Source organism: Bombus terrestris, chromosome 4, assembly GCF_910591885.1.
Source record: "Bombus terrestris chromosome 4, iyBomTerr1.2, whole genome shotgun sequence".
Lineage (NCBI taxonomy): Eukaryota > Metazoa > Arthropoda > Insecta > Hymenoptera > Apidae > Bombus > Bombus terrestris.
In genome coordinates, this window is record NC_063272.1 from 1472435 (window position 1) to 1496233 (window position 23799).

The window sequence follows — 23799 nt, forward strand, 5'->3', positions numbered from 1 at the left end:
GTTATATAAAACACTTTAAAATTTCATTAGTACTGCAATGAAACATGATCATCATGATTATACTGGACTTTGAGACTGATCTGAAAATCTATATAAAAGTTACAAGATATTTACTGTTAACATATATTTAGTAAAAAATAACTATACAGTACGAATACTGGTTTATTAATATAATGAATATTGTGATCTCTGCGAAATTGGTATTTTTATTAAATATTCTATAACTTTTACATGCATTTTCAGATTGGTTTCAAATTTGATCAATATAATCATTATAGTTATGTTTTGTGAATTTCAATAAATAAATAAACAAAAAAATAATTTATATAACATATACAATTATATATAAAAGCTTTTAACTTCATTCGTGAGTCACTATAGCTGTGTAATAATTATACTAATTCAAAAAGGGCGCGTAACAAATCGTGTAGTTTCGTGTTTTCTCGGAAGATTACGCCATCTTATCTGTAGCGGTAGCGAATAGCGTCACTAACGAAAGGGGCGACAAGTGCCACGGTCGAACTATTTACTTGAATCTGTGTGCGAGTTGATTTAGTGTGTGGGTCAAAGCGAAGGGGCAAAAAAGAAGTCATCCTAGGAATCGCTGCCATCACACGTAAGTAATGAATATATATTGAATACACGATGAAAAAAGGTCATTATCGTCGGTACAAATATTGGTGGTTGCGAAACCTCTACATTCAAATTAATTTTCCATAACATTGAATCTGGCGGTTGAACACGATACACTATAAGTTGTAATCATGTTTCGCACAAAGTGGTAATAGATACTTTACTTTGATCTTTCTCACTTTATTCCTACGAAATGTGGCATTTAATAGTGATCTGTTTAAATATTCTCTTTTCAGTAAAGAACACGATCACTCATCTTTCTATCGGTTCTTGCAAATGGAGCACAGTCATAAGAATACCGACTGTTATTTTTTCTATTACTCAACATGCACAAAGGTATGTAAAATATAAAATGCACGAAACATTCGTTGTATTTAATCATCACCGTAAAATTTTAGATGTTGGATAGATTTGTTCCATATTGTTTCTGATACATTGAATTCGCGAGGTTAGATCGGCCATGTTGGTGGCAGGCTCTACGATATCATCCGTCGTTTTAAAATAATTAGTGAATCGTGTTATTTATATACTACAACAGTTGTATTTCTTCATTTCATGATTACTTTGAACCTTTTTAACTTTGAAAAATTAACTCTCTTATATTGTTTACTGCGTTCGTGTCCGAAACAATTTTTGTTACTCATGATGATAATATTAATTGAAAATTGTGATGTTTGTCATTATGTATAAATAGTTAAATATTTATTTTCATAATGTATTATGAGAAATTATATGAAATAACATTAACTGTCGATTTTTGAATTGTTGAAGTTTGAATTATAGATTAGGTTGCAGTATTTACAATGTACATGAGCACTGCAACTATTAATGATCATAATTCTTTGTTAGTTCATTATTATTATACTTTTGATGTATTTGTATTTTATTATTTGTTTTTTTTAAATTTATAATTATATTTGTAGGGTGATAACTGTCCATTTAGACATGAACCATCTGCCTTGGGTTGTGAAACAATGTGCGTATATTGGAAGCAGGGCAAATGCTTTGATGAACATTGTAACTTTAGGCATATGGAATTAAGAGTAAGCATCATCCAAATATTACAAATAGATAAATCATTAATTGGAATTTTAAATAGTTTACTAATGTTTCTTTGTTACTTGTTCCAATAGAAAAATCGCAAGTCGATCCCATGTTATTGGGAAACACAACCTGGCGGTTGTAGAAAACCACACTGTTCATTTATGCATAAAAATGCTCGTACAATTACTAATGATCCTATTAATCCAGTAAAAAATTTTGATTTAACATCAAAAACAATGAATCAAGAATGGTCAAATCGTCAAGGTAAGAATATTATGTTATCATATGGGGTATTTCAAAATTAAACAATCAAATTATGTCAATATATAGAACAAGCATACTACATAAATATAGAAAATATTTCATTAACAAATATGTTTAAATGAGAATATCAAGTATGAAGTAATAGCAGATTTGTTAATATGGTTAATATTTTTTTGTTAATATTTCAGTATGAAAGTAAATCAACAGTGTTTAACTAAATTGTTTATTTTAATTATATGTATTATTTTAAAGTATTGTTAGTTTAATTAAATATAAATTATTACTATATGACAGCAAAAAGAAAAAAAATATGTGTATCCATTTAATTTTACATTTCAAAATACTATTCTTGTTTTTAATGAGAGCTTTATTATTTATTAATGAAATATTAAATGTAACATTCTGCATATTTTGTTTCTATATTATGTTGAGCTTTCTCGTGAATGTTATGCGATACATTATTGTTGTTATAACCTTTCATACAGGAATAAAATAAAATAAAAGGTCAATGATATTTTCGTGATTAATATATTCATTATAATTAATTAGTAAATTTTAAATTTCTGTTACATTCATAAAATATATTATTTAATTATTTAATTGCTTCATTTTAGAATACCCTGTATATTATGATTTTACAATATTTCATAATCTTATGTTATTTTCATTTACTTTATAAGATCTTTTTTCATTACTAACAGATGACACAAAATATGATGGTAGTAGTACTGAATCAGATCAAGGTAGAGGAAGCAGTGAAGCAGGCAGTTTTATTGGCAGTCCAGCTGTTGATCCTCTTATCGTCAAATTTGAAGAAGGTATGAGGCTTTACTAGCCCCCCCGTCCATCTTTCAGCGTACATTATCTTACGTCGGCTACTCTTTCCCTTCCACCTAATCTACAAACAAGCATAAATATTCCTAATGCACTGAGTATTCCGAGTAATCTGACAATCCCTAATAACGTGTCTAACAGTCTCAACATACTAAACAATATTAACATTACGAACAATTTGAATATACCACAAGCTAATGTACAAAACTCACAAACTTCCCCTTGCCATCATGCATTATCATTTTCTCACCCACAAAATTTACATTCACATTCTCCTGGACAGTCATTGTCTCCACTACAAAATCAACAGAATTCTCCGCTGCTTCAGCAGCCATCATATTCACCTATTCATACTCAGCAAACTTCTCAACCTCAAACATCAAGATTTCCTTTCCCATACCTTGAAATGACGTCATATAGACGATTTTAAAATTGCCAGGAATGCCCTAATTGTAACAATGTAAGTTTCTATCGACCAATAACCAGTATAGAAAAAATACCTTAATAAAATATTAAAACAAGGGAGAGAAACACAGATAAAATTATATGAAACAACTAAACATTGTCTTTTAAAAAAAGCTGGTGTAAAGTATTGTATAAACGTACAACATATACAATGCTTTATATGTAAAAGTGAAAAAGTTATACTTTCTATTTTGCAGTAAAATTTATTACAGATTTTTATATTGATTGAGCACCAGGAATGTTAGTACATTTCCGATACTTAATCGATTTTCACTTAATTTATCCGATTCATACAAGACTTATAAATTAATACAATTAAGTTATTTAAGAAAGAAAAAGAAAAAAAAAAGACAAGTTCATTATGAGAAAACAGCTTAAGCTGCATCAATGTCACTAAAAACTTATATAATATTTTGCTAATAGTAATGGCTTTTGATAGTGTCAGATACATATTGATGTATTGTAAATTTCCACAAGATACGTTTTAAATTTCCTCTTCAATAATAAAGACTGCACTACTTAGAATTTACTGGTACATATAATAAAATATTAATAGTTTTTATTTAGCTTACATAAAAAACGAAAGAGAGATAAAGATATATATGAAATTATATATATATATATATAAATATATGCAAGAAGAATATTTCATTAGTTATGGATATGTAGTGAAAAAGCAATAGGTGATCTATATCGTCGTCTTTATTATTGGATAGAATAAGGTTATAAAATTATATTGATATGTGAAGGATTTCTTTGAAAGATCATTTCGTAACACTTTAAGAATTATAGTCAAAGGTGTGTGTTGTTTCAATATAATGATTAAATTACACATATAATTTTGTATACACATACAGTGTATACCATGGGGAAGAGGGATAACATGCAACATTTAGATTGATCCGATAACTCTGTGTTCTCAATGATATTGGTTTAAATTTACCGACTAGTTGTAATCAGAATTTACATCTATATTTGAACACAGTTATGGTTACATTATATTTATATTATAAATTAGAAAGTTGAGAGTAACTATATCATCAAAAATGAGCATGGTAACCTAATCATAAACTAAAGGAAAAAAAAAAAACAAAAAAGTTAACAGAATAGAACGAAAAAAGAAAAAAAAAAACGTAGATTTGAATATCAATTTTTGCAGGGGCTGCTATATCTAAACTTTGCCTGTAGCCCTCTAACTGCCTATGGCTATCTTTCTCCAGCGGCAGCGCGATGAGCCTTGAATTTTCCCGAATGCCGCATAATAGAAAAAACAAGATCGGAGTACTCACGTCTTTTCGTTGTGCTATAACACTAACGAAACACGAACCTATACCGGATGAAATAAGAAGATAGCTATGGGTCGTCGCTTTGCCACACACACACGATTTGAACTCGCACAGATTTCTTGATAACCAATTCGACATCCGAGACTGGTTTAGGGTGAAGTAGTTTGTTTAGTTTTTAATGGAGACTGAGTTTTCATATGTTTGATGTTTGATCGTTTGAAAAAGGCTCAAAAGAAAGGATACTTCTTTCGTTAGAGAGATGCCCTTGAAGCATAACCATTTGTGCAAAGTGATGAAAAAAAAAAAAATAAAATAAAATAAAAAATCCAAAAAAAGATTATTCTAACATGTACTAATTTTTTGTTTGTGATTTTTAATACGGTTATGCTTTGAGCTACATGAAGTGTAAGCGAGAGAAAAAAAATTATTCGAGTCGAATACTGCCCCAGATATATGCGCACATACGCGCATTTCTTTTTGGTATAATGTTGTATGTATTTTTTACATGCGATTCGTAATAATGTTTTTCGTTTGAGAAGAAAGAAAGACGATAAAGGCGAGATGGACGAACAAGAACGAACAAAGATATATGAACCTTCATTTATAAGGATATATATACATATGTATAAGCAGTATCCGATTCAATCGTAATATCCCAGCCTTGATTTATAATATAGCGCGTACACACGAAAGAAATATGATAAATGCCTTCATATGTTTTGGCTTCCCACACGAATTAGCGAGTTTTCAAATGGCATGGGATAATAAGTATAAAACGAGCAATAGCAGTATAGCTATTCGTGTTTAGGCGAAATTTGTTAATACCGGCGTGTTGTATCAAAATTTTGTTGTGTTGTACAAACAGAAAGGAAAGAAAATCGCTTCTAAATCTTTCGATGTATAAAAGAGGGAAACGAATATTTTTCATCGAATCACGCTGCACGAGACAACAGGAATCTTGAATCTGTATAAAAGAAATTCTAACGTAAACATAAAATCTTGCAGCATGTTTCGTTTTACTCAAAGTTTCAATTATCGAAAATGTAAGAAATCTCCATGGTGAACGAGAACGAATGAGAAATTAATGACAGCATCGGGATTAAGAGAACTTTTTATTCCGATGATTCCTTTTAACGAGTTTTTTCAAATTTGTTGATAAGTGAATGTTAATCGTTCGATCTCGACCGAGGGAAATTTTATAGCTTAGATTCGTTTCTTTCGCCGATGATATCGTTATTCGATTATGTTGGATATTCTTGTACTTCGTTTTCCTACGATGAATCAGCGATTAAGAAGATTAGAGCAGAAAGCGAAGTAGATCGCACGGGAATATCAAATAAACGATCGAACAGTGAGGTTATATAATATAAATAGGAAAAAGCTACGAGTATAAGTATATGAATATATATCGTCACAAATATATATTTGTGTATTTATACATAGAAACGAGATAATTCCTAAGGAAAGAGGAAAATGCAACTTTATATCACGTATTGCATGCATACACAGATACATATTTACATATACGTACTCTTAAAAAAGAAAAAGAAAAAAAAAATAATAAAAAAAGAGAAATAAGAGCGGAACTTGGTGGAATAGTACGTGTAAATTTTGTTTCAGTCGCATCGTGATCGAGTAATAATTATATAATTGCTTCATTATTAGAAATATTTAAAAAAGAGGAAAAAAGACGTAGAATTTCTCATCATAAAAATATTCTAGATCCCAATGAAAGCAAGAATATATATGTACATATATATATGAATATACATATATTCCTTATTTTTATTACGGAATACTATTTGCGCCTAGATCCGCACGAAGAGATATGATGAAAATAAAAAAAAAAAATTAAGTGTAATCTACATTACGAGACTACCGTACAGCATGACGAAGTAATTATATTCTATTTAACTGCTAAATGATGTATTCACGATCGAAATTAATCGTCGCCGTGTCTGAATGTCATCATCGATTACGAAATCGATAAATTCGGGATTATTATTGATTCTGCGATTTTATACGGGTAGGATTCTACGTTCTAGAGCCTAGATTTTTGTCTTTACCTTTTATTGAATTTCTCTTTCTTATTTCGATGATAGCAAAAACAGCAACAACAAAGAAGGGTTAGAATAGAAAAAGAAAAGAACCTGTTTAGTTTGAGATAGGAATAGCGGTGATGTCGAATCTCAAGATAACACTGCAGGATCTTTGTATTTTTTGTTTAACTCTTGAACATAAATATGCGAATGAAAAGAACAAAATTTGTGATGTAGATGAAGAAACGCGCATGGTGAAGGGAGAAGGAATGAAAAGAAGAATGAGAAATGCGGATAAGCTTGAAAAAAAGAAAAATTATATATTATAGGCGATATAATAAGTGAGAGAGTGCGTGTATGTACGAGAAATTTCTCGATTTTTCGCTTTTTTTCCTTTTTTTTCGCTATTAACAGCCTCTTGTCAGGAAAGAATATTCATTTAAAAGAAAAAAATGAAAAAGAACAAGATAATAGTACGATACAGGTCAGTTGGATAATTACAGGCCATTGTAATTATTGAAATAATCGTTTTCCAATATATGTTTTTGTAATATATTTGCAAATAATGAGAAATAGAGGATCGCGTTCGCGAGAGTTAGAAAGAAGTCAGAGAATGGCGAAAGACGCGAAGAATGAGAAAAAGTTCCGTGACAGGCACGCTATACTGTCGAAAATAGATGCAGAGTTAAATGATTGTTTGAAATGCGACAAGATCGTCTTTTGACCCGTTCTCGCGCAGCAAGTGCAATTATCGCATGTTCTTTTCAAAGCACATGGCCTGTAATGCGTGCCACCTCTTGGCGAATGCGTGTGTGCGTGCTTATTGAGAGACGAAATAGTGTAAAACTTAACTTAGTACGTTTAACGAGCGAGGAGAAGGAAAGAAAAGAAAAAGAGAGAAAAAAGATCAGTAGCTGGACTCGTGTCGCCGGCGACGACCTTTAATCGCTATTTATTATAGTCGAATAACATTAGTAATTTTAATATATCGTTTGTTTCGTTCGTGTCAACGTTCAGCCAATCAAACGATGCTGATTTGCTTTGATTTACAATCAATTACTGTGAGGATCTTTCGATCGATTGAAAGAGTCGTTGATTATAAAATCATTCGCTTATCACAGGATCGGTAATTTACGTTCTCGTTTTCTATTGTATTTTATGAAAGAAAAATTTCTCGGTCGATCATTGCAAGTTATATAATAACGCTCTTTATATAAATTCTTTTTTGTTTCGTTGGTATTTTTCAAAGGTCTCAAATTTTAAAGCTTTCCTTTTTTTTCCCTTTTGTAACATGCTTCTCGAGTTGTGTTTTCTTCTCCGTTTTAAGGGGTGTTCGATATGCTTTTTTGTTTTTCTTTGATCTGTGAATTATTTTTATTTTTAATTGTTAGTTATCGTGTGCGTTCAGCTACAAATTGTTCTTAAATCATTGTCCTCCATCCGGGAGATGGATCTTTATTCGAATTATATTATATTACTTCGTCGATAGATGACTTTTTTTTCTGTTTTGTTCCTTTTCCATTTTTATTTATTGTTACCAAAAGTCGTCATTGCAGCGGCATGACCGTTATTATCTGTCATTCGTATCTCTGTTGTATTGATATATATTGTTACTTATTTGCGTATTTTTCCTCGAATTGTAACGCATGTGTTCTCGAAGTCGCGCGTGCGATGCTTGGATCAACGGCAATTTCAAAAATTTGTGTCTCTGTTCCGATATCTCTAATTCACAAAAAGAAAAATTTGCAAAATATCAACAGGAAAATATAATTATTGAAATAATTAACACGGAAAGAATTATTTTATATTAAGAATGCAAAAAATTATATAGTTTTTAATGATTGAATCATTTCATTGAAAAATTAATAAAGAACGAAGGAAATTGTCGTTGAGTTCGTTTAAAATAACTTGTAAACCTTTGTTTGGCGATTTACGATAAAACAAAAGGTGACCAAGTCTCTTCAATTTCAAGAATAAAAACTGATTCGATTAAAAGTGAGAGAGTGGGGGGTGAGAAAGTAGAGAGAGAAAGAGAGAGAGAGAGAAACAGACAGACAGACAGACGGACAAATAGACAGGCGGACAAAGAATGAGAAGAGAGAGAGAGAGAGAGAGAGAGAAGTAGAGATTATACGCTGAATATGCGATAAATAATTCCGTACTAATCCATGTAAACGAATGGAAAATATTAATTTTTACCGAGACGATTATTTGGATTCCAATAAACTTGATGCCATGAAATGAAAGGGAAAATAATGCTAGTGTGACAGAGACAATTTTTCCAATTTATTATTTATTTATAAAGATACAAGATTCGCGTTTTATAAAATTAATTGTATCGTCTTTTTACATTGGTCGAATAGCTTTTTTGGGTCTACTTTTTTGCATTTGTTGTATCGAATCTGAAACTATCACAAATAGTTTATCTAAGGCATTATTGTACAACAATTGCATCGTGCTTTAATATCTAATTAAAAATTAAGAAATATTCTATTTAAAAATTATAAAACACTGTAACTTTTTAACTGATTGATTCATTAATAATTTAATGATTAAAAATTACAAAGTAATGTATTTTAATATTTCGTTTAGTTTTAAAGTCGTCGCTATTTGCCCTGGACTAATAAGTAATCAGTAAATTGCAAAAGCATTCTCAGCGTTGAAATAAATATTATTTGTGATAGTTTTTCTTTCAAATTGCGTTTCAAAATTTTTCAGAATTTCTCATTGAGTGTTGCGAAGCATTTGATCCTTACTAATCTGTGTTTTGTGAAATTTACCATGTCTGCCGCTCTTTTACGTTAAAACTATGCATCGCGACACTTGATATTGCAAATGCCGCGTAGTGACACACTATACCTTTTTTCACGATCGAATTGTTGTCCGGAATAATTTAATCCACGTGATTGCAAATGGATGATCAAATTAATCTGTAAAATGTTCACAAACATTGTACCTAGTTAAAAAAGAAAAGAAAAAAAAAACAAGAAAAGGGAGATTTTTCGACAACTACTAAATTAAAGATAATTAGACAATTAGATAATTTCATTCGAAACTCGGCTTTCCTAGTTATTTTGTCAACGTCAACTTTTTTCTTTGTCGATGATCGATTCTTTGACTGTGTTGTGCCATTGTCGAGCGTTTACCCACGTTTTCTTATTTTTAATATATCTATAATATTTATTATATAAGTATATATATATATATGTATGTATATATATACGCATATATATTAAATATTATATTAAACATTATATTAAATATATATAAAATATTTATATATTTATATATATTCATATCCATATATATATAAATAAATAAATATATTAAATATATATATATTATACAATATACATTATATGTATTATATATATATATACATATATATTGTAAAAGTCTTAGGCCATTTAAAAAATATTTTTATACAGGAACAAGTCTTTATCGTGCTTCTTGTTTGTAGGTTTTGTCGATCCACAATTTATTTAGGAATAGTATTTTAAATTAGAAAAGGAAATCAAAAACGTGAAAATTATTTGAAATGTTAAAATAGAGATGACAGTTTAAAATAAATTTGTTCACATATTATTCAGAGAAAACAAAAGAAAGTTGCACGAAATATCAATTATTTCAAATTAATAAATATTTTTCAATATATTATTAATAACTCTTGAATTTATATTTTTTTTTTAGCAAATTACCAATAATTCTAGAGTCAAATATTTCTCCCGTAGTTAAAACGGAATTTATTTTTTAATAAACGAAAATTAAATTTTTTAATAAAAACAAAAGATTTCCATTTGATACCTGGCTTAAGATTTTTGCATAATATTGCATATATATATATATATACATATGTATGTATGTATATAGAAGAAAGAGAGACAGGGAAAGATTGTTTTAAATATTGGATGGTTCGTGTACTTCCCAATTGTGTGGAGAAAGAAGCCTGGAGGGAACTAGAAAAAAATCCAAAAGTGACGAATTTTTAAAGAGATTTTTGAAAAGTAATTAGTAAACAGAGAACTAAAAAGAGAAAGAGAGAGAGATAGAGAGAGAGGAAATAAGAGAGAAAGGAGCACAAAGAGATAATAAGGACGACGATATTAATTTACCTATTGGATTTTAAGCATAGATTACCTGATCACGTAAAATCAAAGAAGTTTGTACAAGTAGTGCTAGTTACTCTTAAACGGTAGGAAATAAGAAATTGTTAAAAGGGACGAAAAGAAAAAGAAAGACACAAAAAGAGATAGAAAAAATGAGGAAAGAGATGGATCACCGAACTCATATCCAAGGAAAATCGGTCAAAGTATTGGAATTGTACTCTACACTTTCGTTGTTTCTATTTTCAAACTTAAACTTTTCCCTATAACCTCAACTGGAGATCGAAGGCTACTTCAATCTACCAAAAGCGACAATTAGACAATAACAGAAATAATCTACGATCAAAACTCAGAATAAGCTCACTTTAGAATTAATTAAGAGTCTTTCGAATAATTCTAATCTAAAAGATACTTGGAAGACGCCAAATAGAATTTTAAAACGAATCAGAAGTAAAGATAGAGATTTTTAAATGAAAATTCTTAAACAAATCAAAAGTAAAGACAGAAATTTTTTAAAATATTTGTAAAATGTTGTAAAAAAAACGAGAGATGAAACATATCTAAGGATTTTAACAACAAAATGGAACATCCTCGTTCAATAATAAAACAGAGATTTCCGCAATTTCGTGGTATGTTTCTTCCAGAATCGGACAATGAAAGTGTACCGTCTCCGGTAAAGCCGCAGCTGAGGGTACCATACTGCAAAACATACGAGGAGATTCGTCTGGAGGAGATTCAAGCCGAAAGCGCCGCCTACTATTCCTATAAGGCTGAAGACTATCAAAGTGATGCTAGTGACGGGAAGATCAAGACCCGTAGGACCAAACAAATCTGTCGGTATCTGCCAATGCGCAACGATTCGAGCGACAAAAAAGAATTGGACTTCGAGGTTCTCTCATTGGATGAGATTCGTCGCCGAAAATACAAAGGTTTTGAAGAAAATAAAATCAGAAGCACAGAATCGATGGATTCAATCAATACAAAGGAATCGACAGAATGTCTGAAAGACGCCGTAGAAACAGAGGCTGAATTTAAAGAAGCAATTTCTGTTAGAGGAGTGAAGAGACATTTGAAAAATGTAGAAGAGGACACTTCTAAGTGCAAAGTGAAGTGTAATAACGATCGTAGCGCCATCTCGAGCAGTGTGCCGCCTGTGAAGCTCAGAAGATCTCCAAAGAGGTTAAGTTTGCTGCACAGTGAAGAACGAGATGGAAAAATTGGTCAAGAGGAGCCAATCGAAGAAAAGAAAGAAGGATTTGGTAGAAATAGTCCCGAATCAAGTTCTATAGAAAGATTGAACGAATCAAATTCGACGAGTTCGAATAGTAGACCTAGGAAGAATGAAGTTGAGGTTAGATTATGTGATAGCAGCACGAACGAGGATCAGGTGCAATTAGAAATAAGTGAAGAGAAGAAATCGGTTGATACGTACAATGTGGTGGATTCTAAAGAAGCAGACAGTTTGTTGAATGAAAATGAAGAGGATTATTTGACATTGGACACGTCGTCGGATGATATTTTGAAGGATATCGACGCGTTGCTCAAAGATAAAACGTGGAGGCGAAGCTAAGGAAAGGTGTACTTATGTGAAAAATCGACTGGAATAACATTTGCTCATTTTCTATGGTTTGTTTCTCTTTCTATCAATAATCGATGAGTGGAGAAATAAAATTCTTCGGTCGACTTGCTTTCCACATTTTCGAGCTGACTGAGGGATTCTGTCTGGTTTTTTTTACCACAAATGAGATAAGCGAGACTGTCCATAGATAGAATTTTGTCGTAGGTTGATTCTTCAATAAACGAAGAAGATTTTTAGATAATTATTGTACTAATTATCGTTGTGGAGACTAGTAAAAAATGAGGAGAATCGTATCTTCGAATTCGATTGTTTCGTGGAGGCCTGTATTCTATTTAAGCGATATGGGCGTAATTTGTGTCTGAAGGAATGAATGAAGAATTTTAGATTCTTGCGTGGTTATTGATCAATACTTAATATTTTTGTTCTGATTTAGCAGAATATACAGGGTATCCCAGTAATCAAGGTATGATTACACAACACTCTACGTGATAAAGCAAATTGAAAATATAGAATAACATTTGCAAAACTTGTCAAATATACTTAACTTTTGCTAATTCCAGGCTACACAGGAGTAGATAATCGATATGAGGTTATTCTATGTGCGGAAATAATTACAAACTGTAGAATACAATTTTTTCATAGGATCAATTTCCGTTTCCGACAATATTAAATTCGACAATTTGTTAAATGCACGTATTACATCAAATGACTTTAAACGGAAGAATTGTATTCCACATTTTTGTCTGATTTTCGCATGTGGAATATTTTCCTGCTGATTGTTCACTCGCATACGAATAAGTAATTATTCGAGTTCACGTGTTGTACCAAACAAATCTTTAAATTCGATTTTATTAACAATGAAAATTCCGTATGAAAAACTTTTATTTTATATCTTCAAGTTATTTTTTACGTAGAATCACGCATTTGTTGATTGTACTACGATAGCTGGGGATACTCTGCATCCTTAGTATTTTCAATATTTTTAAAATTTAATATTCAATTTCATTCAATTTCATTTTTTCTTTTATCTACTTAATATAAAATAACTAACAATTGGAAGAATGAATGATTGATTTGAAAATATAAATTAATTTGGGAAAAATAGTTTCGATTTAATGTTTGCAGAAGGTTCACGAACCTTGCTTGTTTATTATTCCAATATTTTTCCGTTCGATATGATTTTAATACAGTGTTATGTATCTTATTATATAATTTCTGTGTTATAACATTTGGTCACGAATGCATTTGCACCGTTTTTATTTATCCTTTCGTATTTTTCTTCCGATTATTATGCGCGTTTTATTTATTCGAACAAACGAGATGAAATTTCTTGTACATCATATATGTATTATATTTATATACAGAGTGTAAAAATATAATGATTTGAAATTTTAAAAACTTACAATACTTATTAAGCGGATTAAAAGATGCTTAATCAATATCGAATCTATAATTAATTTTTTCAACAAAAATGTAATTTTATATTTTCAAACAATTTAGGTACTTACGTCTCGTGGTAATACTATTATTAAAATTTATTATATAAATCAAATTTAATAAAATTTAATAATAAAATTCATAATAATAAAATTTAATAATAAAATTTTAGAACCAATGTTGATTGAACATTTTTTATTCTCTTCAGTAGATATCGTAAGTTTTTAAAGTGTGAGATACTTGCTTTTTTAACATTTCTATTATACAGGATAATTCATCTAATTTTAAGTCACCAAAAATGGCTTATAACTCTGATTTTTTATATGAAATGTATATCATGTGACTTTTCTCTGAAATGTCTTTTCTTATAACAGTCAAAATTACACGATTAATTTAATTACTCTGTATATAAATAATGAAATAATTTAAACAAGATGCTGAGAATATTTTATTCTCGTGTAGAATGAGATACTTAACGAATAATATTTGACTGCATCTCCATATTTATTAAAAATACGTTGTTAGAAAAACATCGCCTTTAAGTATATTTTTTACTGTCCAATGTTTTTGCAATTATTTTTGATTCAAATTATTTTTATTTTGGAGCAATACTTTTCGTCGTTTAACATCATTTGCAGAATATTAAATGATCCTTAAAAGAAGTCGAGACAAATTATAAATAATATGTCGAGATGAGTAAATTTTTAAATAATGATGCTTCTTAATTGGCAGTAAAAATTAGAATATTTATTAAATTAAAAATATTTGAAGACCAATATTGGACTCAAAATGTCAATTACATTCTTCGTTTTGTAGAATGATTTAAATTTCGCTTTCGCTAAAGATTTTTCAAAAGCAGTTTCGATTGAAATTCAATCGAAATCAAGATATAATTGATTATTATAAAATTACAGTAGGATTAATTTGTCCAAAATTTTGTATTCTATGAAAAATAATAACAACTAATAAGATGGTATCAATGTGTGTACATGCCTGTTTAATGTGAAATTTTTTGATCTATTCTATTTTAGATATATTACGAAACTTTGAATCGAATGGAACAGTTCTCTGACATTTCGCTAGTATTGTCAGTAGCTTTACTGTAATATTAACAATTTATACTTTTAATTTTGTTGTCAATTTCAAAATGTCGTTAGATATTTGTTCAAGAAGAAAAGTTTCGTAAAATATCGAAAATATAAATTATCAAAAAAGTGTGGATGAAAAAATGAACTTTATTACGAGAAAGTAACATAACATGAATGACGATTGAAAATAATTAAAAAGTATTTAAAAAATAAATATAGATTAATTAAATAATAATTTTTTAATTTAAATAAATGTTATTTTCTAGATGAATTGGTACAAAAGATTTGAGCATTTTTTTAAAATATGAAATTTTTACATTTTTAAGTGATATTCAATTCTTTTTTAATCAAACCATAAACCTATACGCTTAGAATCAAGCTACACCTGTTCTTAGACGAATAAACCAAATTCTGTAAAAATTGTTGTCTACGTTTTATTCGATATGAATTTTGTGGTAGGAATTAGAAGGTCAATGAATTCCATGTTGTTTCTCCAAAAGTTAAACGAATTTGTAGATCATTCATTCTATTGGTCATTCGATATTTCTACAGATCGAGGTATCTTCTAATGTGACTGTGTCAAAGAAGTATTAAATTGGAACAAATATACGATTGTTACATTTGCAAACTACTGCACGTTATGTTTGTTTTCCTTTATTATAAGTTCTATTATATTGATTTATTGGTACTTTTTAAAATTGAGATATAGAAATGATGAAGAAACACTCGAATTCATTATTTTTAAAGTAATGAATTAAAGTAGTGTTGTAATATGTATTTTAGTAGAATTTTTTAATTGTAATTTTATGATAGTAACTTATATTTGAAAATGTCTGACTTATGAATTATTTAAAAATTCACGTAGATTTCATTTTATACTTTGCACAACCTCAATATAATATAACTCAATATAATCAAATATTTGAGAACGTCAAGGTAAGTGTTATTCAAAATTAAAATATATAGATATTAATTAATATATTGTGAAATAATATTAAGAAGGAAATTGTATTTATTTGTTTTATATAAAATGACAAAAATCGCATTTCTTTTTTTTTAAGATAACTTCAGAATGAATTTGTTTTTCTCTTTTGTACGGACTGATACATTTCGTTTAGCATACTTGTATTTTTTTAAACAAATGACTCGGATATTTGGTCATTTACAAAATAATAAATAAAATAATTCTTTCGAAATATTATTTCACACGTTCAAAATACATATGTTGAAGTGTTTTTTCTCAAATAAAAATTCTCAAGGAAAATAAAGCGGGTTTTAAAAATTATGTTTCTATGCTTTCGTGGCATATAAATTAACAGTTTCAAAATATTTTATTATATTTCAAAGAATAATGCAATCGAATATTAATACGTATAAAGTTTATTTTTAAAGTACTCCAAAATTAGTTTCAAAAATTAAAATAGGCTTGATTCGTAAGAAATTAATATTAAGGACATCCATGCGTAAAAAGTAACGTTCTATGACCAACATGTTGAAGAAATAAATATTTTATTACGAAATCTCTTTCCTTTTGGATAGAGATAACTATTATTGTCCGAAATAAATACATACGTATATATGTCGAAATAAGTTATTTATTTGATATAAATAGCGTTTAAAAATAAAAACGAGAAGGAGAGCACTCATTGTCAGTGCGGTAGGAGCATAACTACGTACATATTATATAGTTTTTGTTGTATGAAAAGATACTATTTAGTATTAATTATTTTCAACGTAATATAAGCTAAAAAAATAAAATAAAATACAGATAATTGTAGAAGCTTGAAATAAACGTCAGGTCTCTTCTATAACATCTATTAATTAATTATTAATATTTATTATAATATCTTTTATGTTATTTTAAATATGTTGGTATAACTTATTTTCAGTTTCAGTTATTAACAATAATTATTAGCAATTAATAAATTATTTGATAGATTTTATCGAATCTATAACGCATAGATGTAATATGAATATGTATTGTTAAATCGATATCCTGCTGTAAATAATGAAGAGTCGAAGAAAAATAAGAAGATGGAATTTTGAATTGTAAGGTAAGTGGTAAAATCGAATATTACTTAAATGCACACACTATTTATTTTGAATGCATAATCGTACGGTTAACATACCTGGTTTCGCGTCATTCTGGTTGATCAAAATCTTCCACCGGATATAAATCATGAGTTCAACCTCGCTTTTTAATCGGATATTTGGGGGATTAGAATCAACTATAATATAAATGTGAAGATATTCTTTACGATGTACACACAACAAACGTTCAATTACTCTTGCTTCTTTCCGACTCCTTACACGAATATAAATAATACCGACTTAAAAACTATGTTTTTTTTACGCTCTCCGTTTTTTTGTTTTATTTATTCGCCTATAGAAATTACGTCTAAGAAACTGTGGTTTAAAATCTCTGCGAGACTCTTGATTGCTAACGAGATTTTTTCTTTAACGATACCATTTTCCTCTATTTTTTTTTTTTTTTTTTTTCATTATTGTTGTTCTTCCGCAAAAATAATCATTTCGCGAATTTTATTCTACAACTTCTTTTCTCTTAAGTTTTTAAACAAATTCTTTCCTTCTTCGAATTGTTCGCTGCTCTGATTCGGATATGAATTATTTTTTCTTTAATTTATGTTATGATAAGTAAAATTGTGGCCTCGTAGTCGGAGAAAATAACGACGCTTGGAATTAAGCTTGGTTTACATCGAAGAATGATAAATATTTATGCACAATGTTTTCTTGTAAGAAAATACATACGTCAGATATTAGGAAAGATTTTTTTTTTTTAATTTTGGAATCAAAAAATACAACATAATTACAAACAACAAAAATAGTAGTCATTATATATTAAGCTTGGTCGAGGTATTAAGATTTTTAATTATAGAGTAAATTTTGTAATTTACGAATTATCAAATTTGCAAATCTTTTGTTTCACGAATTTCAAATCTTTAAATTTTCAATTTTCCAAACTTTCAGGTTTCTGAACTTTCAATTTTTTTTTTTCATATTTTCCACTTGAATTTTCAAAATGATAAAAAAATAGAATGTTATGTAATAATTGAGGAAGGACATCTTAACTAGTGATAATAAATATACCTATACATAAATAAACAAAACTTTCCTAACATCGTCTGTATCATACATAGCGCTAACAAAAATCGAAAAGTAAATATAAGATTCAAACGTGATATATGTCCATTAATGTTTACCTCCAATTTTCCTGATTTATTCGTATGACTGTGTTATATTGCCACTCGTAACAAAACATTTTAAACATCTACTTCTCACCGGATGTCTCAAAGACATTTTCTAAATAGATAAGTTGTTCGATTTCTGCTGGTCGATAATAAGGTATTACACCGATATACCTTGGCTATCTATAATTACTTAATTATCATCGAAACGAAAACACTTCGTTACGTAAATCCCGCTAACAACATATTGAAAAATTTCGGTACCTAGTAGGTTCACTACAAAGAAATTTCATCTATGATGTCATCATGGACTACCATAGATGTTGGCCAATTTGATGCCATTTCGACTCATTGATAAATGCTTTTTGTAATCGTAACTCGCGATACAAACAAGAGTTATCTTTTATTTAAGAAAAAAATTGCACACGTTCTGAGAACTATTTTATTTATCATATTAGAGACCAAAGGAATTTCCTAGTCAAGAATATCTTTTTATCTTGCGGTTGCTTTTAAGGCTCATATAGAAACGTTTGAAAATTAGGAAACATGTTTGAACGTTAAAATCTTATATGGGGATTCAGATGAAACACTGATGGTAAAGTGAGAATCCACGTATACGATCGAATACCTTGATTAACTCGAACCTCTATAGTTTGGAAACCTTTATAAGATTACAATTTTTGTATATGTTCTCTTTCGCTACTGCGAAAAGATTTAAACTTATTTTACTTCGAATTATTTGTTACGCCTTTGACTGTGTTATTTTACCTCTATAACTCGAATTAGAAGAAGCCCAATCTCTGTCGCGAGTTGAATTTTCCTTCTATATCGATAGATATCAATATATGTATACATATACGTACGTATCTATGTCTTGCAATGAGAAATCGTATTTTAATCTGCACTCGCCATGATTCTGATTCTTGCATCATATGCGTGCTCGTCACATACAATCTATATAACATAAACTGCCATTTAGTTTTCTAAACAAATAATAGGTCTCTAAAAGTTGAATGTGTTCTTCTTCGAGCTTTTACAATTCGGAGAATATTAACCCTTAACACTTTGACTGCCACGTTGGTCATTGGTGACCAGAGCGCTTGAAATTCTTACAATTGTAAAAATTGTATGAAAATTGACAATTAGGGTATTTTGAATATAACCGATAAATTGAAGATACATTGAAACAAAAAGTGCCCCATTGAACAATTAAACATGTCAATTAGAATATCAATAAAAAAAAAAAAAGAGAATAAATCTTGCATCTAACGGTGCACTGTGTTTGCATCCATATCTTTGAGGAGTAATCTACGAATATTATTATAAACACAGCTTAGAAAATAATCGTAAACGCTGCTTTATAATCATATATATAATTGAAGTTAGAAGTGTGCACATACATACATAGAATGAGCAAACACTGTTTACTAATATCTTCTACACGTTCCAAATATATATTGTGGACGTTTTGCTTACGATGAAATAACGAATGCGATTAGTTCGTTGATATAAACGAAGCATTGTTATAATACATCACTATCAACTGTTACCAAAACGCCACGGTGGTCATCCGTGACCACCAATAAGATAAACGGTCCATTGGGCAAGAATGTTGTCTTACATCATCAATTTATTATTATTTTACCATTATATGCTTTGAATAATAAAAATACTCCCTGAACGTCCTGAACGAAACACGTGATTTCGGTATGACAGTCAAAGTGTTAATTGATATTGTTGGGTCGGTGGTGTTTTTAACGGTGTGAGTTAAGACACTTGATTTTAAAGTACTTCATTTCAATTTATATTCTGGATTTTTATATGATAAAGACCATCAGGAGGATTTATTATATAACATATAGAGAACACAAACTAAAATTGAATATTCTAGAATTAAGTAAACAATTCAAGGTAAATCTTTGTATCTATTATGCCTCTTTTGGTGCCGTTTTCGTTTGTTAAATCTCTCTTATTAGATCAGATTAAACTTTCTTATAGATCGGACAAACCCTTCACAACTCGAAGATTTTAGGTTTTCCATTGAGATTCGAGTCATCGAGGTTCCACTGTATCAACAATTACTTTCTTAAATGTTTAGTACAAGATCAATTGCCCCTTTAGCATTTTCTCATTTTTCAAGATATGTTGAGATATTTGAAGCTCCCGCTTTTTACCTTTTAAGTAAAGGTATATTATAAATTACGGATATTAGTTCTTTTCGAGATAGTACGGTCCAAAATAACATTTGGAAAACCGGGTGATGAGACATGGATCCTATCATTGGACTGCGGATTTCTATAGAAAGTTCGAAAATGCTCGGACACATAGAACGCACATAATATGTAAAAATATACTTTCGATATAAAATATTGAAATATCTTAATTCGATATAAAATATAAAATATCGAATGTACAGCATTTTCTAATATTTATTAGGTAAAACAATATTATACCTATGTAGTTTTCATTTTGTAAATTATGTTCATAAAAATAGAAATTTGCATAAATATCCGCAGTCCACGCATTACAAATGAAAGCCATTTATATTTTATTTTTAGAATTATGTATAACCTAAAACTTTTCTAAATGTTAGTATATCATAATTCGTATCGTTATATCATTGTGTCCATTATTAACAAAATTCGTTTCGAAAGAGTCGACGTTTACGTGTCCATATTATATAACAAATTTGCTAATGCTCTCAGTTCTACTATATGGCTTCAATTTCTTTCACAGAAATTTTACTTTTATTCAATAAATTCATATTCCGCAAAATAATTTTGTTCGATCCAACTTCTTTGGTCTCTAGCATTAGAAAAAATACAACAGCTATATAGAAATGTAAAAGAGATCAAGTGATTACAATCGTTTACGGCATAAACATTACACTATTACCATAGCTGTTTTGATTGTTTTTATAATCAATACGTACTGATTATGTTAATTCCCGACCTGTTTTATTTTCTTCTTACAATATCGACGATACGCGAGTCTACGACTAAGAGACTTCTAAAGATGATCTTTCTGTAAGTCTGCTCGAGGCAAAAGTGTCTTGTCATCATGCTTTTAGGCGTGTACGAGCATTTTCAAAGTAATATTTACCAATCGATCGCTTTCTCCTCGATCGATATTCACGAAGCTCGAATTTCATATTTTTCGTGGATAAGTCTCCGTTCAGAAGTATCAAGATATTTTCTGGTTTAATAACTCTATCTGGATGCAATAATCGCTGTAAATTATCAATTACATGATTATAGACGATCATGATTTTGCACGTACGACAATGATATTAAGAGTTTGCAAGAGTTACAAGGCGAATGTACTGAATTAGATGATCCTAATTAACAATTAATGTTCCTTTGACACGACATATTCTTGAATTTCAGAATTTATAAATCTTCAAATTTTAGAATCTTCGATTTCTTAAATATTCAAATTTTGAAATTTTTGGATGTTTATGTCTTTCGATTGATAAGTAAGTCTTTGGACTTTTGAATTTTCAAACTTTCAAGTTGACAAACTTTTGAGTTTCCAAATTCTCGAATCTTCGAATTACGAAGCTTCAAACTTACGAATTTTCAAAATTTTAGCGTTTCTGAAATAGCAAATATTAAAGTTTTCGAATTCACCGTTCCCGAATTTGTCCAAACTCTCGAATTTTCAAATTCTCAAACTTTCAAATTTCTGGATTTTCAAATCTTCAGAATTTTCGAATTTTCAAATATACGATTTTTGTATGTATCTTGAGATTCTGTTACCTCCATCTGTTTTTCAAATTATATATTCATTCTTAAGGATTGCAGTAAGAATTTCCCAATTATTTCCAACATTAACCTCACGTTCTGTAAATATCTTAATACTTACGAACAGTGATATATTTCAAAAGATCGGATGAAAAATCACTTGAAGAAAAAGCAACTGAACATAATTTCTAATTTATACTCGTTCACGTCTAATGATTTGCAAAAACTTTCATCTCGCACAAAAGAAACTTTTTGCGAAACTTCTTCTTTTTTATGCTTGATAGATCTTGTATCAGACGTGACGTATATCATTGTCATTATTTTTTATTCTCCTTCCTCCTTCCTATGTTCTTCGAACGATTTTCAAGAGATCGCCTTTGAATTCTCAAAGGCAGTCGACGATCATCGACGACAGTTGAATCGATATTTTACTGAACGATTGCAAGAGCTGCCCTTTCATCGATTTCGAACGTCTTCTCCTTGCGTTCTCTTGTATCTAACGTTTGTAAAATTAACGTAAGTCAAAGAAGCTCAAGCCTACGGAGAGGATGTCGACACCGATGACCACCACGGTCACTGTAACCGAGGGGACCAATATTGCGCTGCCATATCTGGTGCTGGTTGACCTGGTACTGCAATCGGTACACTGACACCTGGTGATATCAGACCTGCAAGATGATTTAACGTTTATTCAATGGGTTTCTTTTATTGCTTAACGCATTGTGGATCAGATATTTCATTGTTGACTACGACCAGCTATCTTTTGCGTGAAACATTTTAAAATTACTTATTTATTAATTGTTAGTAGTTAAAAATCATTGCCATGTTAGATATTTATTTTTAAACAAATATTTCAAAATTATACGCGTTTGCAAAATAAAGGTAATTATAATTTTTCACGTATTAAAAGTTTCTTTAAGTATGATACTTAGCAAAACGTTCATTTCTTTTTCCATTCCTAATGCATACTATGTTGTGTTTTGCGTTACAGCGGAATAACAGTTCTTGATTGATGAGGTAAAAATTGCAAGATATCTTGTCAACAACTGCTAAAGACGCAATACAAAATGGTAAATATCTCGTTATTCGTTCGCAATCTGTTAAGATTATATACGTATCGTTAGACGTACATTTACTTACGAAAGTATTCGCACAGTTATGGAAACCTTTCACAATTATAGTAAAACCTCGTTTATGCGAACAACTTAATGTTCTATTATTCGAACTAGGACCGAGCATAATTTCAGTTATGCAAAAATAATTATGACGAATATATTCCTGATAAACACGAATAGAACATTATATACAAAGTAAATTCTATCGCGCGTAGTTTGACACAACGATGGAATTTTATTTACGTTATCAAATAATAATTCAAGCTATTAAATGTTTCAAGATAAGAATTTTCGATGTATATGCGCTATATCACGGTGTAGTGAATTTGAAAAATAAAAATAAACAGGTATAAAACGTAGTCGACTTTATGAGTTGAAGATAAATTGCAAAATCCTATATTTATAATTTCTCTCTTTAATCCTAAAAAAAATTGATAATTGAGACAGATGATTATAAATCGTACAATATACTCTATTGTGACATAAAGAACAACCAGATATGTATATACCCGATATATTTAAAAAATGTATATTTGAAATTGAAGTATATGTTCGAAATGTTGAACATTTATAACATTTTTCAGGTCTTTAGCAAGATTTAGAACCGTAAGCGAATTTTATAGGTACATAATTTGTTAATTGCTAAACCAATGATTGTAATACGTCATTGTTTTTTTTCTCTTTATTATCATCACTTTCAGTGATCTTAATACGATAATATCGAATCAAACTTTTCTATGTATTGTAAGGCAAGTACGTAAAATTTAAACATTACGAAACTTCTATTCATTCTGTATGTGAAGATACCAGATAATAGAAGCCAATTAAACACGAGCATATAAAATCAATGATCAATCTTTTCGTTAGTACGCTTATTTTCTAATCTTTTAATTTTTTTCTAATTTTTAATATTTAAAATTTATTTCTTAATTTATTCTAATTAATTTTTATTATCTTTTTTTT

General features: G+C 29.4%; 2 protein-coding genes across 6 annotated transcripts in view; one reads left to right on the top strand and one right to left on the bottom strand.

Moving 5' to 3' along the window:
- Window positions 1-477: 477 nt before the first annotated feature.
- On the top strand, window positions 478-15400 carry LOC100647711 (zinc finger CCCH domain-containing protein 11A). Of its 2 annotated transcripts, none has more exons than XM_012318808.3 (6): window positions 478-616; window positions 870-969; window positions 1557-1676; window positions 1767-1941; window positions 2643-2759; window positions 11313-15400. In XM_012318808.3, the coding sequence occupies exons 2-6, from the start codon at window positions 910-912 to the stop codon at window positions 12236-12238; spliced, it is 1398 nt and encodes a 465-aa protein (XP_012174198.2). In that variant the 5' UTR covers window positions 478-616; window positions 870-909; the 3' UTR covers window positions 12239-15400. The 2 variants fall into 2 exon arrangements, with proteins under 2 accessions (XP_012174198.2, XP_012174197.2); XM_012318807.3 differs by lacking the exon at window positions 478-616 and adding an exon at window positions 633-781.
- Window positions 15401-20126: 4726 nt separating this feature from the next.
- Window positions 20127-23799, bottom strand: part of LOC100647828 (paired box protein Pax-6) — a 143417-nt gene continuing 139744 nt past the window's right edge. For all 4 annotated transcript variants that reach the window (XM_048404816.1, XM_048404815.1, XM_048404814.1 and 1 more), the window contains exon 10: window positions 20127-22389. Coding sequence is in view for 3 of the 4 variants with exons in the window: in XM_048404815.1 (XP_048260772.1) it covers window positions 22295-22389 (95 nt within the window). In the remaining variant the exon portion in view is untranslated. The remainder of the gene's footprint in view (window positions 22390-23799) is intronic.